Genomic DNA, 24,144 nt, shown 5'->3' on the forward strand with positions numbered 1-24,144 from the left:
GAGGGGAACTGAAAGTGACTCAGAACAGCAACAAATACATTAGGCTGAGGGGACACAAGCAGTCACCAGAACAAGTACATGAATGTTGGAGCCAAATCAGCTAAGAAAGGGTAGAGATATAGTACAGATCTAGCGTTTTCAGTCATTATGTAACTTTCCCAAGCTTTTCTTCGAATCTTCTGAATGAAAAGATTTTCATTGTGACGGTGACACATGAAAGCAACAAGGCTGAACAAAACAGGAATGAGAACTAAGTTGTGAAAGACTGCATGCAGACAGCAATAACTGCATGCCACTGAAGTTTTTTAATATCTATGACAAATACATCATCTAAGGCATTTTTTAGCCTTCACTTAGCCCTTTTGAGATCTGTGCAAAAGGGCACGAAATGCTATGATTTCTTAAGCATGCAGTCACTAGAAAGCCTTCATTTTAAGGGAAAGGTTTCTCATCTAAATAAGATTTCTTAGATTTTCTTCTAACTAGCATTAAACTTCTCCTTGTCCAGCACCTTTTCCATTATCTTTCACAAGCTCTCAAAGGAAACCTTATAAAACTCCAGTGATTATTTCAGGTGTTCCTTCAGTGAACTTTATTAAGCTTTGATACTTTGAAAATACCTAATTTATAAGTGTAATATAACTTCCTTTTTTCTTTAGTATTCTGTATATTTCTTAGCTATATGTTGCTGGCACTAATTGTGTGACTATGTGATCACAGTTAACTTTTTCAATGAAGAAATGCACAAAATGCCATTAGTGAGTATACAATCAATGAATATACAGATGGTATATCCAGGAGTTTGCTGATGTAATTATTATATTGGAGTAGAGTAGGAAAAGAAAGACATTCACCCTATCCTGGGGTTGCAAAATAGACTCCGGTGGAGCAGACCTCCAGAAGAGATCCTTCCCCACTGGCAGTCAGCTCTTAAATGGCTCTAGGAGATCCACCCCTTCCTGCAGCACAGGTGAATTGCCTTCACCTGTGCTCCCGTGGCTGATTCATTGCTCGCCTCAGGTGATCAATCAGAGGTTCAGGCCATGATTCAGCAGCCCCATACAGTGAGTCTTTTGTTGTGCGCAGCATTTTAGAAATGCTTTTGAGGTCAAAGAGGATCTGAATGTCTATTAAGCAGACATTAGTAATACTAAGTCTATGGAGTGATGATGTATAAATAAGATTATCTCTCTTGTATATGCAAGTGAAAAGTAGTAAAAGATGTATCAACTGTTTATTTCTTCATCTGTGAGTAAAGGTATATGGAGAGCTCAGTGTGATATATTTCCTCTACAGCTTTAGAGGAATGAAAAAGCTTTAAGTTTACTGTGTATTTGTTGCTATTTTGTTTTATTAGCTGCTAATCTTAATTGCAAATGACCATGCCACTCTGCTGTCTGTTGGTTCCAGTGTGCCTATGTAGCAGCTAAACCATCTCAAACTTTCAACATAAAAGGGGTGGAGAGATTCCTATTCCTCAACTCTTTTTTCAATAGAATCATGAGCATATTTCTGCTAGTTGAACCACTAGCAGTGAAGAGTTGCCAGTTGGCTACAAATGAAGGGTTGAGTGGAAAGGGAACAATGAAGCTCTGGAAAAATAAGGTAAAAACATCAATTCTACAAACTGCACAATTTCCTAGGCAGCCCCCCCATGCAGAAATTGATCTGCAATATATTTTACAGTGATAGTGAAAAGAGTGAAATAGAAACAGGGATTTTTCTTATGAAAAAATTGGTTGCTGTTGGCAAACTACAGCTAGCCAGAAACAATACTTTCAGAAGCAACCCTCAACTGTGGGTTGCTTCTGAAAGCAAACTGTGGGAACTGTAACGGATCAGTTTTGGATTGTATCACATCATGCTTCTCACATTTCATTTAAACCTAACACACCACCAGCAGAGCCCCTAACCAGTCATTTTCATGTACTGCAGTCAATTAATCTCTTAAATCACTGCAATTTATTGAAAGAATTGCTATATAATCTTTAGAGTGAATCCTGCTGGTCTATATGGTTTTACAGGAAAGGTCACCCCTTACACATCCTAAGGGTGTTTAGTTTCTCTTCCTTCTGAACCTGACTTACAAGCTCATTTTATGCTTAAAGGAGCACGTGAAGGCAGGAGAAGTTAGATTTTCAGATTTGTTAGGGCAGTACTTCACTTCCTCTACATTCTTGTGTGAAGCAAGCACACAGGAAAGAAATGTCTTTTGCTTTCTCCCTTACTCGTTCTGTTGATGAAAGTACAAAGAACTGCAAGGCAATGAACTTAGTAAGTGCTTCTTACTGTGCTTAGTAAGAGCACAGAAATGAGATGCCTCGTTGTACTCAAAAGAGGAACAAATATTTGCTAAAGAAATTATATTCAGGATATAAAGATAATGCAGGGTAATCTAGTTTTCCACTTTAGTGGCAAAACACAATTAAGAACTTGATTTAAACACTTGATTTCCAATTTGTGACTGGTGAAGAACATGTCCATGCTATTTCACATAAAAAACAACGTTAGGCTTATCTTGGAAAACATAACAGAACAAGATAAATTGCCAAATGGAAAAGTACCCTGCTTTTAAATAAATCTCTCACTGGTTTAAGTCAAACACATCACAGCCTGGCTATCATAAGAACTAATCACAGAGAAGCATGAATAGGGAGAAACATGTCTCCAAACACTATTAGAAGTCTGGCAGTATGGTTGAGACTACTGCCTCTAATGCAGTCAGCCAGTCTGATTTCATCCTTCAATATTTGTTAGAGAAGAATAAACATACTAATGAAATGAGACCAACTTAGAACTGGGTGTATGTCTACACAGAGTTACAGAGATGGTCACCTGTACACTGAGCAACACAGGAACCAAGTTGCTGAGGCAAGTAGTGTAAGTAAGCAAAAAAACTGGAGCACTGAAGATGGTTTAGAGGAATTAATGAGACAATGAAGCCAAAGAAATGTAAGACAAAGTAGAAAAATACAACTCACAGAGAATCAATGAACCAATGAATCAATAGGTATATGTTCCTAAGAATGATACAAGTTGCTATTAGCCTCTGTATTATGCCAAAATGGAAAACACTGACTAAATATTAGCATATGGGACACATGACTAATATTCTTTTTTTCTTTTCTTACCCTGCCAGCTTTCTTTCTCACACACAAGAAAACCATATTTCATAATGAACATACTTGCAAAAGAAAAACAGACAAGCATCACAAGGTATATTCCTACTAATTGAATGCAAAAGCCATTTGATCTGATAAAATTAAACATGCACAGCAAAAAAAGTCTTGCTGCTGATAAAACTAGAAAGACAAGTGGCATAAACAACATCCACTGAATGTCCAGGCTATACCATTCAGCACACATCTAATACTTCTGCATGAAAATCTGATTGACATAATAGACTATAGCCATTGCTAAGAACCCATTATGGCCCATCCATGTAGATGGCCGCACATAATGACACAGCCACTGTAGTCTGTAAGGCTCTGGATCAGCGAAATAAATTTTCTTTAAGTAGAACAGACTTTCAGCAAATAGGATCAAAGGAGCTTTTACAATAAACTATGTCAAGACTCATTTTAGTAATTCCCAGTTATACATTAACACATTATCACAAGCTGAATTACTAAATTTCAGAAAAACTCAGATACATGAAGTACAGTGGCCACTTTTAAAAGGCAGCATTATTGAGTATGTATTACACAAATATCACTGTCTTTATAAAGTTTCCAGTAAGAGAACATGCTCCTTCAGATGTCAGCTGCAGAAAACTTAGTGGGGGGATTTTGTTTTAATTAGATGTAATCATTACAGTAAACTACTAGTACACACTTCTGAGAAGTTCATGTATTCTTACAACACTTTCATTTTTATTTAAAATTATAATCTCTGCAAATAGACAAAAATACTATTTAAATCATCAAATAAATTAACTAAACAAAAGAAGAAAAAGGTGCTTAATATGAAGTAACTAAAGAATGAGACCTGATATTGCGTTTATAGAAGAGTGGTCAGGTTAAGAGAGGTGAAGAAGCACACTTGGACTCAGAGAGAAAAAATGCAGGTCTACCATGATTGAGCATTGAACTTGTGCTCCAAGCACAGTTCCTTTCCCCAAGTCTCAGAGGATCAAATACCATACGTTGTTCAAGTGCATCAACACTGGCAGACAAAAACAATTACAGATAAAAGTATATACTTGAAGACGCATTTCAAGTGTTTGTTTTGTGTGGTAGCTATATTTGAAGCTAACAAAATGACCGTAAAGCATGTGGCCCTAACAAGATGGTTGCCTTGGGATAGCTAATCCCAGTGCATAAACTATTCATGCTATTAATGGAGAGAGAGGTAAATGCTGTCTAGGAATTCAAGAACAATTATAAGTATCGTGATATACAGATGTTGTAACCAGCATATTAAGCATGTATAAAACGTGTATAAACGTGCAGATAAAATTCTGCCTGTGTCCTTATTTGAATGCATCACTGTGACATCACATTCCATTTAGAACAACATGCATTGCCCACAGCACAGACCTTGACCCTCGAGTCAGATCTCGTGCCTTGTAGGAGCCCAACTGCAATAGTTTACAGAGAAGCTAAAAGGATAAATGAATTTCCTTTCAGCTGTATAATGGAGAGATGGATGAAAATGGATGTACCTTTTCAGCCTGCCCATGCTTCTCAAACTGCTGTTATCTGACTTGCCACAGAAGAAAGAAAGAATGCTGCCTGTGTTGGCGCTTTCTATTTACCAGTGAGCAAAACTGCAGCTGTTTCCCATGCCCGTACGAAGAAGACAAACCTTACCAGTGCTGCCACTGCTCATGTTCAGAGCACGCAAATTGCTGGTGGTGCTGCTGCTCTTGCTCAAATGACCCAGACTGCAAATGCTGCTGCTGCGGTGGTGAGAACTCAGCGTGCCAATACTATGAAAGCAAATGCTGTGGAAAATCTGTCTATGACCAGCAGCAGTCAAGAGCACCAGGGACTGTTCAGTAAGTGGGATCAAGGGCTTTTAATTTCTTAGGTTTCTATTTTTCTAATTTTCATTACATCTTAATGGATGTCTTGCATTTAGGAGCATATAATCCAGTGCTCATTGGAGCTATTTCAAACCACAGGATATCATTCTTTTTTAGAAGCAGAAAAAAGGCTTTTTTTTTTCTTTCCTCTCTACCATTCTCTAGAGTGACAAGAAAAATAGCATGGCTGAACATCTGGGCAGAGTAGATGGTAAGAAAAGCAATACCAACATGGATGCTAAACTGAAGCATGGCAGAAGGCCAGATTGTAGTGTCCAGAATCAGGTGTACATACTGAATAATGATGCTCTTTGCCAAGGATATATAAAACAGTCAGAATCATTATAAAAGTAACACTTTTTTATACAATAATGTCCACAGGTTAAGAGGAAAGCTAGGATAATAGAGATTTGAAAAGAACACAAAATCAATTATTTCTAAAATAAAATAATTATTCTAATTTTAATAAAAAATCCAAATTTTGATTATTTCATATTAATTGCCTAAATTTTAATGACATAAGACTGCTGCTAAGAATAATCTTCATTCGTTTTAAAAAAACAGAAATCATGAATGGGTGATTTTTTAAATGACTAAAATTTAGGATGATCATATGTAAATGTGGATATTATTAAAATACCCAGTCAGAATAAAAGGATGGTTGGCATGCAAGGTGCAACTGCTTATTTTATCATTCTGTTTCTTAGATTGTACACTAATATTCTGTCTTTTATTTTCATTTGTTTGCTTTTTTCTTTTTCAATTTTATTTTCTTTAGGTCAACAGATGTCACGTCAAGATTAAGAACTAGAAATAATGCACGTGTACCAGAAAGGAAGGGCTCCAACCAAGCTTTTCGTGATCAGCTTGCCTGTCCACTGTGCAAACAGTTATTTCTCCAGCCACTTATGCTGCCATGCAATCACTGCATTTGTGAGAAATGTATAATAAAAACCAAGACCAAAGCTGAAGCAACAGAAAACTATTATATCATCATATGCCCAGTGTGTAACAAAGCTCACTGTCTCCCTAACACAAACAAAATTCAGCTGAGGAAGAACTACCTTAAAGCAAAACTAGCCAAGAAATACATGCGCAGACACGGCATTCTGAAATGGAGATTTGATCACACTCAAAGACCAGTCTATTGTGAAACCTGCAGGGAGAGAAGAAGAGTGGCAACTAAAAGATGCAGAACATGTGGAATTAACATGTGCAGTGAATGTCTGCATTTATATCATACTGAGAGTGGTGCTCAAGACCACATTTTCACCAACACGTGTCAAGAAGAAAACGAACAGTGGGCATGCTTACTGCACTGCAACTCACACCTCTCTGAATACTGTCTGGATGACCACAAACTGATCTGTGGTTTCTGCAAGAATTCGCTGCACAATGATCATGAGACCATTCCCTTGGCAGCTGCATGTTCAAGAGAGGCTGCTTCTCTCTCCAATACAATTGTAAAATTTAAACAAGGTTTGTATTTCTGCTGCTTCTTACACTTCCCTGTGCCTTCTTAGGAAAGATACCTGCACATACACTTGATGAGCCGCGTTAATTCTCTGCACATCACAAGAGACGGAGAGGTGAACTGTTCCCACTGTAGAAATATAAAGGAAACAAGCCTTTAATTGCACAGCACCATGAACTAGACTCAAACACTAGAGAACTAAGGATTTGTATGCAAGACGGGAACAGAAAAGTGGAAACTCCATTTTGTACTGTGAGACCCAGTGTGAAACAGCCACCAATTACATCTGCATTTTTTAATCAGAAATACACGCCTTTTTCCCTGCAGGCAAATTATGGATTGTCTCTCTTGAGTCAGTATTATGATTATGTCCATGCTGAATAAGAGGCAAGACAGCCTCGTCGTTGAGGAACCACAGCAGTGTCCCTCCTTTTATCTAAGACTTCATCCATAGCAACTGAGTGACTGTGCAGAGACTGGGATTTTATGAATTTCTTCTAAATATTTCGATTTTTGCATATAACATCACAAATGCTGGGGACAAATGAAGTTGCATCGAAAATAAAATTTAGAAAGCTAAAAGTGAACCACATGCAGTGAGAAATAACAGGAAGCATTCAATTTGCATTTTCATAACAGTCTTAAAGTTCAAAAAGTAAAATACTAAATATTTGTACAGGATTCCGTAATGTGACATTGTTTCAAAATGTTAGCTGCACTCCAGCAAAATTTACTGTCAGTCTCTGGTGTTTTTGATTCTGTTTTCTCACATTTCTCAGTTTTTAGTGTCAAAAGAATAAATCATACCTTCATATAATGGCTATCAGAGGAATCTACTGTCAGCCATAGACATAATGAGGTCTATGCAGTCACATTTGCTACAATTATTTTAGCTTGCTACTGACACAGTGAATTTCCAAAAATAATACAGAGTTACTATAAATCAAGTTTCAGGATTTCCCGTGTAATTAACTAAAAATCATCAAGCCCATCTTGGGGAACGATAAATAAGTGAAGGAATAATAATCAAGGAGCAATTCAGCTACCTGACTTTCATACATCCAAATATGAAAATTTTAACCCAAACAACTTCCCTTGGAGCTCCCTAGCAGTAGAGATGAGAGAAAAATACTAAATTCTCACTTGTCCCGTGTTCTACCAAACCTGAAATTTCTTTAAACTACAACCTATCACTCTGTCTCTTGTAACCACTATATTTTAATATGAAGTTGAAACTACTAACCGCAGGTTTGTTGTTTGTTGTTTTTTTTCAGCACGCCAAGGAATTGATAATGATCTAATGGAAGTTACCCTGTTAAGAAATAATTTCCAGGCCTCCAAGGATCTCCAAAGGAAAGAGATCAGAAATGGATTCTTAAAACTACATACGGTGCTACATGAACAAGAAAAAGAGATGATGGAGTTGCTTGAAAACACTGAGCTTAAAAAACAGAAAGACATTTCAGAATATGTAAACTATACATTCAGCCAGCTCTCGTATATGGATGGCCTTATCCAGTATGCTGAAGAGGCTCTTAAGGAGGAAAGTCAGGTTGTATTTCTGCAATCTGCACACTGTTTGGTGAAAGAAATAGAAGATGCAATTCCTTCCATTTTCCAGCCTAGCCCACTTATCCGAGAAGATCCCTTAAGGAAACTGCAATTCAAATTCGATGAATTGTTTGCCATTTTACAGGGATTTTCACCAACCCTTAGTGAAACAAAACAGTTAGAAGGTAGAGAAAAGCATCCCGGTTCTGTTAACCCAGAAATAATGGTTCCAAGGCATGTTTCAAGCATTCATGAAGCCAAGCAATCAGCAATGCTCCAAAGCGCATCCTTAAATTCCTTGCTTAAATTAGGCATGCCAATTGAAAGCACTCTTGGGAGACCGAACTCTACACCTCTCCATCATTCTACACAGAGTAATAAAACATGTGATGCAGCTTGTGAAACTTCAAGAAAAAAAAGGAAATATCAGTTTGTTAACTTTCCAAGTTCAGAACCCATGGAAAAAGAATCATTCCCAGTGCCAGGACCTGTTGTTATATACCAGACTGTTGTTTATCCAAGGTCTGCCAAAGTAAGACACTAATAAATTCTAAATATACGCAAATACTATTACCACTATGTTTTCAGGCTCTTAGTTTGAATAAATAAAACTACAATACCAAATATTTCATTTGCATAGGAGAGTGTGCATTTTAAACTTGCCTTTAGAGATAAACTGAAGTATAAATTGAGTTGCATCACTTTCCTACCATATTAAATAAGGTTGTTATATTATTTTATATGTCATAAATATCTTACAAGGAATGATCCACTGCAGCAAGAAATAGATGTACTACTATGTTTGCATCTAAATATCTGTATGTCAGACCAACTCATTTGATCCTTGTTCTTGGCCTTCAAATGTGACATCATATGTCTATGTAATTTTCCTCATGATATATTAGGTGTTAACAAGAACAGGATACCAGTTGCATAAAATCAAAAGAGCATGTCGCAAAGAACCAACTGCTGCCAGCCTTCAGTACTTTTAGTGTGTTAGAAGACAGTACTATGAAATTCCCAAGAGGGTGCTTATCTCCCAACATGTATCTTACAAACAGGGAATTTCAGCTGCTTCAGCATTTTAAAATTAAAACCTGCTAATCTGGAGCCTTTCAAAAAAGGCAAAAATGAAAATTAGCAAAAACAGTACACAATGATGCTCTACAGATTTTTTTCTCTTCACAGATTTACTGGACTTGTCCTATAGAAGATGTGGATTTCTTTGAGGTAGAATTTTATGAAGTTGTTGGTATTGGTCCTGATAACACTGTCCACACACAACTGGATGGCAAGCTAAGCAAAATACAACAGCAGAACCTTGAGATACATAATCTGGATTCAAATACAGAATATCTTTTCAAAGTCCGTGCTGTCAATAAAAGTGGTCAAGGAGAATGGAGTGAGAGCTGTAAGGTATTGTATATTTTTCCAATATTTTGTAGAGTTATAGTAGCATTCTAATCTCCATACTCATGTGGAGTTTTTTCATCTATTTACAAAGAATACTACTTGAATAAAAGATCTATACACTTATCTAGGCAAGCAATGCTGATAGTTACACTAGATTTTTCCATATGTCGTTCATTCTAGCTATAATTGCTTGTCCTATGAAGAATGTTCTCGTTTTTTTTTCTAACAGAGATTGTGTTATGATTACATCAGCCACACAGTCATAAATATTAATATTACTTCATGTCTGAAACAACCTTTACACTGATCTCTCTGAACACATAGAACAAAAGTATGAAGAATTAGATTTGAAAAACTTTCATGCTAGAAAGAGAAGGCAATAATTAAGGGAGAGAGGAACCAAACAAAAATTAAGAATATTCTTTGACGCCTTTGGTCATGAGATTCCTTTACCATGGTTTTAGAAGAGAAAGAAAAGTGTTAAAAAGGTAGAAGTTAAAAAGAGTAAGAAGGTTTTCAAAAAGGCATCAAAATTTGAGACACTGAACTCAATTTAACATTTTTTGCATCCCAAATTCTTGCTGATATCATCTTTTTCTTGCTGAGGAAAAAAACAAACAATCAATCAATCAAACAAACAAACAAAAAAAAACCACTTTACTTGTTTCATGCCTTTTCCTTGATAAAATTTTAGTAAAGGGTGTATTGAGGAGCTGCAGTGCATTAAAAAAGCAGTTGCATAAGAAGAGTAGGTGCCAGTCTAGGATTCCAACCACATTTTAAAGTGTTTTCCCTGTGTCCACTGCATCAAGTGTTGTTCCCTTCCAAGACTCTTACTCTTTTTGCACATTTACAGAGTAAGAGTTTTGGACTTCAAAACAGCATTCAGACATCCTACTTACTTGCCATGGTCTAATGATAAATGATACCTTTTTAGACTGCTACAATTCCTACACTTAAAACAGAGTATTTTTTTGTTTTTATCTGACAATTTGGAATGCTATATTGATTCTTTCTTTTGAAAATTGTTCTTTCTTTAGGCAGAACAATCATATTAATATCCCAGAGAAACACAAAGTCACATAACATTTGTTGTAATTTACAGAAGAGTTCCTCAGCAAAAGGAAATGAAACATGTATATAGTCTGCTTTATATCCTAGTTTCTTCTTTAAAAAAAGCAAACCGACAAAACTGATGCCATGCTACTGGCACCCTGAAACACTGAATTCCACAAAACAGGTTATTCAAATATATTTTGATATTTAACTTGAGGACCAGATTTCCTAAGTCGGCATGCAGGCTTCACAAGCAAAAACAGAAAAACGTAATCTCTGTAATCTTAGGAGTGAGGGAAGTCCTAAAATGTGGGAGGTACTTCTCTCCTCATAGCCCAGTGTCATGACTATTGGCCTACAGATGAATCACAGCTTCCTCAAAATCAGCTATTTGGCAGTCTGGCTACCCCATCCCTTTAATTAATCAATGTACAAAACACTATCAAATTTTTGCCGTTGTCTGCTCATATTCAATGCAAGATTTTTAGAAGAGTTCAATTTCCATTTCTTCTCAAATGTAGGTACTTAGACTTCCCAAAGATCAACACAGATTAAATGGGCTCTTGGCAGCTTTGAAAATGCATCTGTAAATGGCAAGTTCTTTTGAAAACAGACACTAATTAAATCTGATTCCCAAAATCACAAATTCTGAAATTTAATATATTCTTATATTTTACTTGCAGATAATTACTTCAGGTGAACACAAGATAATCCAAGACAGATGGAGGACTGAGAATAGTATGCAGGGTACTCAGCAAACACTGAAGAAGATAGACAACAAACAAAGGCAGGGTTTCTAGTTCAACAGCAACAAAAAGAATACACGTATGCCTTCTTATGCCCCTTTTCCAACAAAGTCACCAACCTGCAACCTAGGTGTCTTCAGACTTACTGCTTCCTGGTAAATAATAATAATAAAAATACACCCTTTTCATTACGTTTTCTTTTTCTACATGTAGCAATAAGGCCTTAAAAAAAACCAAACTATGCTTTACATAAAAATAGTATAAAACCGATCAATCTACTTGAGGGAATTGCACAGTTTCAAAGAAAATAATGAGATAGTTGCACAGTAAGGTAACATTACAATTGTTATTACCTCTGAGGCCACTCAGTACCAGTTCAGAAAGCTGCAGGAGGCCATACCAAGTTTTTCATACCTTTAAACTGCAGAATGTTACTTTGTAGGTACATGTTTTTTGTCTTGTCACTCAGCATGCTTGCATCCAACAAAGCTAGCAGTAGGTAGGACAGCAAACACAAAAATGCAGGCAGACAGAACTTTACAACTTTATGCACTTAATTACAGTCAGCTTTACTTGACTATTACGAAGGTCACCTGTGTGAGATGCAGAGTATCAATTTATTTAAAGTAGCTACAAATAAAATCACAAGTCAGAGCAGGAGTTACTGGATCCACAGGAAGTTCCTGTGTTTAAATGATCAAGAGTAATAAGTAATGTTCCCTTCTGCTCAGGAATGATATTTCAGGGTACCCTTTCTTTAACTTCAGCCATGCCAACCACAGTGAATCTACCCAGGAACTACAAGCCAGTGAGCTTCATCTCTGTGCCTGGGAAGACCATAGAACAGAACCTCCTGGAAGAGATGCTAAGGCACATGCAAGATGGGGAGATGATCTGGGACAGCCAGGATGGCTCCACCAAGGGCAGATCAGGCCTGACCAATATGGTGGTTTTTTACAATGGAGTGATGGCATCAGTGGACAAAGGGCAAACAATGTCATCTACCTGGACATGTGCAAAGCCTTTAACACCAGACCACATTCTTATCTCTAAACTGGGGAGAGATTATTTGAAGGCTGGACTACTAGGTGGATAAAGAAATGGTTGAAGTGTTGTTATCAATCACCCTATGTCCAGGTGGAGGCCAGTCACAAGTGGTGCTGCCCAGTGGTCCATCTTGGAACCAGTACACTTCAACATCTTTATCAACAACACAGACAGTGGGACTGAGTGTTCCTTCAGCAAGTTTGCTGATGACACTCAGCTGAGTGGTGCTGCTGACATAACAGAAGGAAGGGATGCCATCCAGACAGACCTGGATATGCTTGAAAAATGGGTACATGAGAATATAATAAGGTTTAACAAGGCCAAGTACAAGGTGTTGCACTTGGGTCAAGGTTATCCCAGCTATGAGTACACTGAGAGCAGCCCTCCTGAGAAAGACTTTGGGGTCCTGAGGGATGAAAAGCTGGACATAAGTCAGCAGTGTGCTCTTGCAAAAGACTAACAGTATCCTGGGCTGCACTAAAAGAGGGGAGGCCAGCAGGGAGCAGGAGGTGATTGTCCCCCTCTATTCTGCCCCAGTGGTCACTAGATAGGAATAAAAGCCATCAATGGCAAATAAGATTTGCATTTTCAAAAAATATTAATCAATTACAGGAGTATTAGATTCTAAGCAGCTAATTTTGAATGCTTTGAAAGTAACCTGATCTTCAAAATTGAATAGCTTGCACAGTCTACAAAATTCTGCTAGATTTTTGCAGAAATCTAAATGAGGTTTCCAGATGGTCAGCCTGATTGTTCCTTCAATACTCTTGGCTTTTTAGAACGCTTCCCCAGACAGTGAGATTTTACACCTATTTTAAGGACATGTGAATTTTTGCTGATGGTCCACAGTTGCCCTGAAGCTCACCCATCTGGTATTTCTCTAGGTATATTTCTCTGTAGATGGATGAGACTGCTGCTTGTTTCAACTATATAAAATTCCTTTGCAGCCTCTGGCTACCTACTGGTAATAGTAGCCTTCTGTACCCAGCAGTTCTTATGAGATACAATTTGCAGTACACATTTTTCTGCAAAAGCCAAGCAAGGTTCCAATTCTCATTTAAAGTAAACAGTGACTCGGATCCCTTGAATAGGGCAACACCTTATCAATATCACTAAGAGATGAGTGTCACTCCCACACTGCAAGCTTTAAGATTTTTATTAATTATTGTGGAGATGCTGGAAATCTATGTTTCTTTTCAAACAAATTACCTTTCAAACATCTCTATCTCAGCTCATTTTTTTTCTCTCCAGGGCTCTCTTTTTATTTTCATGGAAAAAAAAAAAATTATTTATATACAGTCCAGTGCCTGCCTGCGCACAGCCAAATCCCATGTGGACTGGATGTCTACAGCCCAATTTACTGCATTCCTCTCTATAAGCAGGGAAGTCAAAGAAGAGGACAATTCTGCTTATCTATCGCTTGTTGCTCAATTGCAGCAACTGGTGGTGAGGCAGCACCATCTCTCATCCTGTGCAGACATTTTTCAGTTGCACATCCTGAAACTGAAATTTTGAGATGTTTATAAATAAATGAAAGCCTGCCTGAATGTAATACAATGTGAGATTTGCATAATTACTTTTCAAGGTAATGAGAGTAACAGAAGCCAAAACACAGAAGGTTGAGTGTCTTTAGAGCAGCCTGTGCCAGCAAATAAACACAGAATTCTTGTAAGTATCAAATTGCAAAGCAGTTTAGAGCCAGTGTAATTTATTTAAGGAACAATAAGCATTTATTTGCGCTGGGCATGGTGCCAAGGTGAATAAATGAAAGACATATATGTAATTGAATATTAGATGAGCCATGATTACATTTCACAATCATTTCTCTCTTGCAGTATTTCTAAGTAACTCTGCTGAACAAAACATCAAAAAAAAAAAAAGTTGGCTGTCAAATCATTTTCATTAGTGCCACAAATTTACCAAAATAAACAGTGGAGCTGATGCAAATAATGACACTTCAAAAGGAAATATTATGGGATGAGGGCTATTACTTTATGAAGTGACAAAATCAAGAACAGTTTCAGTCCAAAATAAAAAGATCTGGCAGTGGCATCTCTGTCTTCCTGAATGATAGAGGAGATGTAGCTGGCTAGCTTCTGTTGCCACAAACCAACTTACCAACGCATCCTGCATAGGACCCTTAGATATGAGAATATCAGCTAGTAAATCGAGATACTTCAGTCTTTTATCATCCACTTGCTGTGTAAACCATAAGAAAGTTATTAATGTAAATCATCCCATTTTTGATCTGCGAGGTCTTCAAGAATATTTCCACAATCGCTACAGGTCTCTGGAGAACACTGGTCCCACTGTCAGATATGACTGCTGCACAGGAAGTGTAGTGACGTTTGGAGGCCTTAAAAATTAACTACAACACTTAAACTTCTGACTGAAAACATTCCAAGGTTTTCTGTCATAGCTACTCTTTGCATACAAGCAGACTCACCTTGCCCCTCTTTATAGTGCATAGAAGTGACTTAATAGCTGAATAAAATTTTGAAGTACACAATTACAGTTATTAAGTTACAGGATTTTTAAAAAATAGAAAATAACAGAGTAAGTCAATAAAAATAGCGTATCATAGTAGTTCTGTTTTGAGTGTAAAGCTTATTTTAGTGCTTTTGAGTAGTATATTGTGAGAGGTTGGAGGTTGCACAATCAAAATTAAGTGAGGGAACAAAAGTGAAAAATAACTAAAAATCAGAATGGTTTCAACCAAGTCCCTTTCATATCTCATAACCCCAAATGCACAACTTTGATTCACCCCGAATGCTTCATAAATTGATATCATCTGGAAAATAAGAGTTTGAAAACATCAGTAAAACTCAAAAATATTTTTGTAAAAAGAGATAGGGTAGATGCTAACAAATACAAATTTGTCTCAGCTCCTCCACTAGCGACTGGAAGGCTGCTGTAAGGTCTCCCCGAAGCCTTCCCTCCTCTAGGCTGAACAATCACAAAGACATCTAGGCACAGTGACTGCCCTGGTATTTTTCTTTTTCTCCAGTAAGCTTTTTGAGCAGAAATGATGTAACCTTTGAATTCGTGATACAATACATAGAAATGCAGTACTTAATGCTTCAAGCACTTCTCTTAAAGAAGCAGCTGGAAAGAGACCCCTTTCACAGCAGATGTGCTGAATGCATTGTTCCTATTACAGTTCACAATACAATCCATGTAAGAATACTCAGGTTAGGTAAAAGCTCTGCCTTGTGTGTTATCCACTGATATCCAGCAGTATGTTAACCAGCAATGACCAGAAAAGTACAAGAACAAAGATGTTTCTCAGGACATAAGGTATGACTTAAGAATTTACACAACCAAAAATAGTCTCCAGTAGCTCACAAATATTTCCGCTTATGAATTTGGTCATTCCCATCTTAAGACTCTTCCAGCATTTTGACTATATTACATTCCTGTATAGTAAGTAGTTTCACCTTCTTCAGCAGCAAAATCTAACTTGACTTTAAAACTTCATCAACTTGGCTCTATGTTCAAAATTTCCTCCTACCATGGAAATCATGTTTTACTGCCTAACTTGCCTACAAAAGTTCACAATTAAGGGAAATAAGAAAAAAAAAAAAAAACTAAACAGAAAAATCCACCATATTTTCAGTAAAGTATGTCTCACAATACTGAAGACATTTACAAAGGGAATTTCTAGTGGAAGCGCTAAGTAAATCTACACGGAGCTCATGTTAAAAGCTTACAAGGGGCAATATTTAGAAACTTGAAGGAAAAGCAGCAATATTCTTTGTAAGAGTTAGGATTTTCCATTGTTTGCTTAGGTTGTTGCCCACTTACACCTGCATGAGTGATCTTTTAAAATGTAAGCATGTGCCTGTGCACAGTTTCTTTTGTTCAATTATACCTTCTCACATTTTCCAAGGTTTATTCAGAACTAGATTACTGGAAAAGAAAATGCTTTAGGCAAGTGATGTATTTCAGAACTTTGCAATACAAGTTATCTCTATCCACTAACTTTAAAAGTTTCCTTTTAGTAAATGATATTCATCATCATTTTTAGGCATTAGATTACTGTATATCATTCAGAAATCTGCAAGGAACTTTGCCCAGCTCGAAGAACATATTGCTTTATATTTCTGCATGGTGTTTCTTTAATAAGTCAATCAGAGAGAAAATTCACACACTCATTTTGCTTTTTTTTTTTTTTCTTTTTTTCTTTTTTTTCCTTCACCCTCTTCTGAAACTTACCCATGTAAAAGAGACTGTGATTTAAAAACTCCAAGGTAATACAATATATATCTAAAGGCTGGAAACATTTGCCCTCTAAAACTCAAATCACTTTCTATTCTCTACAGGCAAATGTATTTGACAGAGGCATCCATGATATTTAAGGCAGCACCTGAAAACAGTCTGCTGAGGACTATAGTACAAGACTTACCATCCCAACTATCACATTTTAGGGGTTTCCCAAAACTCAGTACATTTCCAAGACAACACAAGAGTTATTTAAGTAGAGGTACTGAATTGGTTAACTGTATTTAGCTGGGGTAGAAGTGCAATTATTCTCCCTATCCTCACAGCCACACTGTTAATACAACACTGAGATCTGTCTAGCAAATCAGTCTATTGAACTGGATCATCTAGGCTCCGTATTATAGTATAGCAATTATCCAACATTTTACTGACACATTAAAAAAGAGTCTGCTCTGATCAGAGCTCTTTCAAGCTGTTTACATATTTGAGGACAGAGACAACAAACATATACATAATGGAAAATCGTAGAAGTTAATTCATTTCTTATTGCTCAGACTTGGACTGAGAAAAACAAACAAATCGAAGAGAAGTCAGATAATTGCTGGCACTTCAGTACTAATTCTTCTGATGATTTCACTGTGCTTTAATATATACAATGCTACCAAGAACTTCTCATCATAACAGAAAGAGACACATACCAGAAAGTCTTACAATTAAAGATTTCAGTAAGTACAAAAGGACAGAACTGTTGCTGGACTTTTTAGTGCAAACAGTTAATGAGGACGAATAAGATTTCTGCATCCTTCCTTGTCAGGATTTGTACAAACAGCAGAGAAAACCCGTAAAATTATGGAAAAGCTACATTATCTCAGGTAAGTGTATATATAACTATTATAATTCACAAAGTTTCACCCAGACCTACTAGTAAACTATCATAACACTAAGGAAATAAAAATCTTTTATGCATGGTATGGTCACATTTCCATTATTACAGTTTACATCCCAGGGGAGACATAAATGCAACTGAAAAGCTAAGGAGAGCTTGCCAAGTCTAAATATTTCAGTAAAAAGCATTTTCAGAGTAGATCTTGAGCAGCCTTAGGCACAACATATCTGATACAAAACCTGCAACACACAAAGAGCAGAATGAAGCTGGAAATAATGTGTATAACATGAAGTTCACCACTTGGTAAAAACACTTTCTGGCCATCAGAAGTATCATTATTATATTTTATTCCAAGGCCTTTTTCTCACCTGCTGCCAACATGAGATTAGTCAGCACAACACTTATTGAAGGAATTGAAAGTGGCAGAGATTTGGAAAGGAAATGGATTCAGTTTTACAGTAATTGATGATTAACTACATCATGTTGAATGTTTCATAATAAAAAAAAAAAAGCCAAAAGACCTTCATTTTCTTTATCATAAAACCTGAATAAAATATTCCATGTTCATATTCCTCCTGGCTATATTACAGTCGTCTTATCCTCAGGATCCTAATTCCTACCTATAGGTATACCAGAGAATATACACACTGCTGTGCACAAGATACTTTAAAAGAAGATGTTGCAATTCCTACATTACTTCTATAAAACATGCTGTTCATTTACTATAAATTCAGCTATCTCTGGAACAGAAAGTTCCAGTTTAAAAAAAAAACAAAAAAACAAAAAATCACACACATAAAAAAACAGGAAAAAAAAAAACAAAAAAACACTGCTTGGTTTTATTTTCCAGAGGCAGCTACAACTTGCCCCCATTGCTTTCAAAGGCAAGTAACTTCAACTAAAAAAAAATCTGAGAGAACTGCTTGGCACAGTTTCATTGGCTAGCCAGGCTTGCTAAAGACTGTTTTACTAGTCTACCAACCACAACATTCCCATTGTAGCCTCTTTCCCAGGACGTGTGATATGTGACAACTTTGTTAAATGCATACTGCAGTAATCTACTATGCAACATTACTTAAGAGTGACATGCAGTGGAAATCAAATTCTACCATAACTTTCTAGAAAGCAAATGGCCATAACTTCAAGGAAGAAAATCATTCTGAGAGCTCATGGCACATTACAACCCCAGTGTTATCCTTAAATTAGAAACAAATTAACTTTGCATCACCAGGGACACTCAGAGGAAGGAGCTGAAGCAGAAGAAACTAAATTTATATGCACTTAAAGCTTCCCTAACAAATCTTACTATTTCCAGGGACCAGAATTTCACTGTTTCTGCTCCTGTTTTCCCAAGTTCCTCCCACAGCTACTAAGAATGAAGATGCCCATTAAAGTACATAGGTTGCTCCAAAAGTAATGTCTCTTACTTATTTGCTCTCAAGAATGAGTCATTTCCCACAGAGACAGGAAACAGACCCTATTAAGAACAGATAAAATATAACAGGTGTTAATCTGATATAACATTTTCTTCTGAAAAAGAGTTTTAAATCCCAAGTGAAGAAGTTTACAGATGCTGAAACTACACTGCTACAAAAAGTACGGCAGTCACACTTTGTATTACCACATACAAATATTTCCTATGTTGTATGATGTTAAACATGCAGTTATAACCAGATACTTTGCAAAAGTAAGGCAGGTTGTCTTCTAGTTCAAGAATATCGTTCTATTGACTTCTAAATTAAGATCAGTCAGAAAAATATTTGGAAACTGATGCAATTAATGTAACTGCATTACTTATTTTATTGTTTATTAGGAAAAAAGGATTACTTGTCAGAGATACATATCTGATGAGACTTCCTTTGCAAAAGCTCTGAGTTGAGGTGCCAAGTTACTCTTAGGCACAAATTATTTAAATCAGGCAGGAACCGAACTTGCAATCTTTTAATCAGCACCATAGCACAGCTGGTAGGATCATCCACCTTCTTCCCATTTGCTCCTGATACTTAGGTATCTCCTGCTCTCATGATGGTCTAAAAAAACAATCCTGTGCATTTAGGGTTGTTGTTGTTTTGTTTTTTTTTTCCAACTGCTTTAAAAAGACAACCTAGAATCATATTCAGAGCTTTTAATTCTGCTCTTTGAGAGGGCAGAGAAGGGCTCACCAATTGCAGTGACAGAATCTGTGTTTCAAACTTAAAGAACAAAATAGAAACAAAAATCTCAGCTAAACTTTGAACTTATCCCCTTGACTAATAATGCTACAGCCTGGAGAAGGCAATAGTTCTACTGCCAAATAAATCTTACAATTGCTCTGGTCCTCTTTACAGCAGAGTTCAGATTAGCACTGTTCAAAGTGTTCAATAGAAACCAATCAGCTGGAGCTCCACTTACTGCCACTCTCATGCACCTCAATGAGCCATTCTCAACAGCAATTAAGGCTGAAGCAGCAGCCACTGAAACAGACATTCGAGTTGCTATGCAGTCAATTACCAGATGGCATTGATGCGATGGACCAGACACAAAGATCAACATGGACAGAGATGAGTAGGAAAAATTCCTAGCAGTCAGCAGTGCAGAAGGGGCCAGGACTTGGATTTATGAGATAACTGCATTAAAGTAATAGGACTCCAACTATCAATGAACAGATTAACCAATCACCCTGCTCCTCCTCCTCTTGATTAGCTGGAGATTGAATTCCTGTTCTTGTTTAGACTAAAGTTTAATTCTCTCCATCCATAGCAAAAATGTCAGTGTATAGCCATTGAATCACATACGTTGCATGACCTGAGCAAGGACATGTCTTCTTGCATGACAAGTTGGTAGCAAATACATTGGAGAAATGGCTTGTTGTTATACAGGCAGAACAAGATGCAACCTCCAAATGTTTTTGTAATTTGGTACTTTGTTAAATTATTAACATGAGCAGGCTGTACCGCTCAAATATTTCTGTCAGCAGGGGATCCCTGAGACTTTTCCAGGCTTGTGCATGCCTCAGCAACACTTCACTTGTTCATAAAGATCTAACAATATCTAATTTAGTTCTGCCAGTGGGCAGCTGCCAAACAAGAGCTAGAACACTTAACTTCAAAAAAACAAAAACAAAACAAAAGCCTAGCTCTTCTCATTTTTTTAAGATTGTTCAAGAAAAAAAGAAAAATTAATCTGTGAATTCATGCCTTTCTCCACTAAATTTCATAGAACAGATTTTACAGGCTACACATGCCTTAGTATCTGAGTTCTTACAAAGTTACTTAAGGAAAAAACTGCGTGACTTCCTGCCAAGGTGGATCTTGATAAAAAGCCATGTAGCCTCATATTTCTTCTTCCTTTATTCTGTCTTAAACTAAAATTACACAATTCAACTAGTAACTTAACCTTCAGAAGTACCACCTACAAGTCACCTGACTTTATCTCACATGCTGCATTATTTTTATATCGGTTGTCCACTTTAACAGCCACTATGTTACAAACAGTATTTTGAAAAAGAGCAGATATGTAAAGGAACAACACTGCTAACACTTTTCTCAAACAGGAGTCCTGTTAAGACAGATTTTCTTCCTTGAAATGAAGTTTATTTATTATAGACAAAATCTACATAAATTCATGCACTGCAACACAAATACACAATTTACATACTATAAAGTGACCACTTTAAGTTCTATTTTACTTGTCTCACATTTTAAATAGATTATAGAAAAAATCCAAATTCCTGCAAATAAAAATGTAACAAAAAAATTCCAAAAAAGTTCCCACAGCCCAACTCCATTATCTCCAGTTTGTAAATGAATTATATTGCTTGAGTTCTTTGGCAGTTTCTAAACTGATATTCCTGCTTTCCTTACCACCCCCGTTAGATCTCACAGAAGCACAGAAGAATCTCATAGAAGATCCTAAATTCTGTTAAGACCAGCTTCCAGATAACCAAACTGGAAGCCAAAAGTACTTTAGTGACAATTCATGAATGGACATTGAAAACCACGGTGAAATACCACAAAGAGTATCAGATGGGAGTTTCACTGAAAAATCAACATCCACAATTTTCTCTTGAAATGAGATATTCAGAACCAGCCATGGATAAAACTGTAACACAATCTAGGCAACAAAGACCCATTAATCATGTGTTTGAAATCTGTACTTAAGAACTCTTCCATGAAAATATGAAGAAAAAATAATAAAAGATGGTAGCTGCATTAACTATACAATGAGTGTGGGCACTGAATGAAAATCAATGGATGCATTTAAAATCACAGAAAAAGGTCTGCCAGTGAGTACCTCCCTGGATTACAATATGAAGTTACCTCAAATTCTAGCTTAAGTGAACTACTCAATTTACTATAAACTCATATGTTAAAGAAACTCAGTAATTTTAGAAAAAACACAGCAGTATATTATATCCTGACATAAAATACTGATTAATATTTCCACACAATTCAAATGACATTTGCTGTTGTATGGAGGTAGTTTGGATTAATCTGCTAAGCCTAGAGAAATAGTTATAGGTCACTCTTCAATGAAAGACTTGTTCCTAACAAAGAGCATAAAGAATCCACATGATCTCTGAATAACTGTTTCAAAGTTGGGTTTATAGAAAGACATCAAAATATCACAGAGAATAGTACTATCCCAGCTTCACAAATGACAAAGCTTTTGCACTGCACTGTTATTGTTTTTTTGAAATTTGTCCTATTTTCTGAACTGGTGCTTTATTTCCCTGTTTAACGCTATCCAGAACTGTCTACAGTACTTCTGAATCAAATGGAGAGCACAGTGCTGTAAAAGTTTAAGGAAAACAGATTATCATTGCATTTAATGATATGTATTAGCTTTAGATATTTTACAATAATTTTACAAGTTATGGAATTACATCATGAATACAGCTGTAGGTGGTCAAAATATTAAAATGCCTATGCATCTGACAAAATTTTTATTGAATTTTGTGAAAAAATAAGAAACAAGATTCTCAAGGAAAAATAAATCTTCAAACTTAAAACCTTCTCATAACTATATATGAGGGATATAACTACCTCAGTACCAGATAAAATTGTAGAATCAGGAAGCAAATCAGACACCTGTGTTAGTATTATATTGTACCAATAATATATTTACGAACACTGCAACATTAAAGACTTCTTAGAGCTAATGATTACTACAACGTCTCATCTGACCTTCACCATATACAGTCTCATATAAACGTACCTCTCTCATCACAGGCAGCAGTTTTTATTTTTAATATGTCAGTGGAATCCTTCAGTAGCTGGACTTTCAGGGTTTAATTGCATTTACTACTGACAGTGAGCTTGATAAGGTTCCAACACTTAGCTACAAAATCTTGAGAATTTTATCTACAAGGATGAAAGTCATCATCTTTCCCAAGACCGATATATTAACTTACCTGTCAACAAATACTTGTCACAAAAGGCATTCATGACTTTGATGCTTAAATCATGTCATCCTTTACCTACCGTGTATTAGATTAAACTCAAAACTTCATCATAGTTTTGATCATTAAGTTCAATCTAGCTAAAAAATTGCCAACATCTCCTGGTTTAAATCCCCCAAGGCACCTGCTTTCTCCGGGTAGAATGAAACTCTGAAAGGATAGAGTAAGGCACATCAGACACAGCTTTCATCCAATCACTTATCACAGACAACTACATCAAATAACTCCTTCACAGTATAATGAAATCCATTTTAAAACCAAGTGGGCTCATGTCCCCTTTGCTCCTGGGAATGGATGCTTCAGAATCCCATTCTATACGTAGATCTTAATTTCCACCATAAATTTATTCATGGACACTGTATACTCATTTTTCAGTATGCCACCAGTATTGTTCATCATCTTAAATAGCTCTTCCACCTTCACAGCATTTATCCCCGAAACTCTTACAGAAAAAAAAAAAAAAACAACTCTCTATCTCTATTTTTTGGCAAAGCACAGGCCAGTTTTAAACATGACACTAACAATTGCATTACAGTTCAGCTCCCTTTCTTCCACTGCTCTGCTAGAGAGGAAGAGGAAGTAAACACTTTTCAAAACCTGTCTGTGACTATAGGACACTCTTCCAAAAAACATCTTTAGGGACAAAGTCAACTCGTCTAAGGACAAAAAGAAGCCCTACATTTCCTAAGCATATGTTGTAAGAATATATACACACAAAAAAAAACTCTATTGCATCCATTAAGAAACAGACCGTTCACAGCCCTGCGTTGAAAAATGTTGATTATCACACTTACATTTTGCTATGAGCCAAGCTATTCTTTCAAAAGATACTACACAATCAAAGGAAAGTAATCAGGATAGATACTGCCACTAGTTTTTCAGATCACTTAATCACCCTTCCCTATTTTAAGCTAAAAATGATTTATTATATGTAGAATGCTCTGAAAGTAAGATCTCCTATGTATTTCCCTGGAAACTACAACCGATACAAAGAGCACAATAACACTATTCGATAGAAAAAATTATCAGCTACAAAACACTATTTTTCAACACAGTTACCATCACTAGCATCACTTTCTCCAGCAATGAATAAGAGCCTACATGCCACACTTGTAAACATCTGCACCTTGGTGGAGGTGATCCAGTGTTGCTGTCATTACTGCTGAAATGCACCACCCGCTGCCTCGCTGTGTTTGCATTTACTGTTGGGTCTCCATAAACATTCCGCAAGCATCAGTGAATACCAATAAGTGCAATTCTTTCTGCATGGAGGAATTCAGTGAC

The 24,144-nt window shown here is 36.5% G+C and overlaps 2 protein-coding genes across 39 annotated transcripts in view; one reads left to right on the forward strand and one right to left on the reverse strand.

Moving 5' to 3' along the window:
• The window catches only part of TRIM42 (tripartite motif containing 42), a 39,029-nt gene extending 16,865 nt beyond the window's left edge, over positions 1-22,164 (forward strand). Inside the window, exons 2-7 of one of the 8 annotated variants that reach the window (XR_014885613.1) lie at positions 4,629-4,999; positions 5,805-6,505; positions 7,775-8,583; positions 9,240-9,467; positions 13,565-17,406; positions 21,275-22,161. Coding sequence is in view for 4 of the 8 variants with exons in the window: in XM_085233259.1 (XP_085089385.1) it covers positions 4,629-4,999; positions 5,805-6,505; positions 7,775-8,583; positions 9,240-9,467; positions 13,565-13,828 (2,373 nt within the window). In the remaining 4 variants the exon portion in view is untranslated. The other 7 variants (XR_014885614.1, XR_014885615.1, XR_014885616.1 and 4 more) reach the window with 7 other exon arrangements.
• LOC146543612 (uncharacterized) overlaps positions 1-24,144 on the reverse strand; it is a 234,386-nt gene that overhangs the window by 91,699 nt on the left and 118,543 nt on the right. For 16 of the 31 annotated variants that reach the window (XR_014885644.1, XR_014885637.1, XR_014885641.1 and 13 more), the window contains exon 1: positions 4,664-4,802. The exons of 2 other annotated variants lie outside the window; for them this stretch is intronic. The gene's annotated coding sequence lies outside the window, so the exon portion shown is untranslated. 13 more of the 31 variants (XR_014885635.1, XR_014885629.1, XR_014885632.1 and 10 more) reach the window with 5 other exon arrangements.

This window comes from Meleagris gallopavo, chromosome 11 (assembly GCF_905368555.1).
Source record: "Meleagris gallopavo chromosome 11, MGAL_WU_HG_1.1, whole genome shotgun sequence".
NCBI lineage: Eukaryota > Metazoa > Chordata > Aves > Galliformes > Phasianidae > Meleagris > Meleagris gallopavo.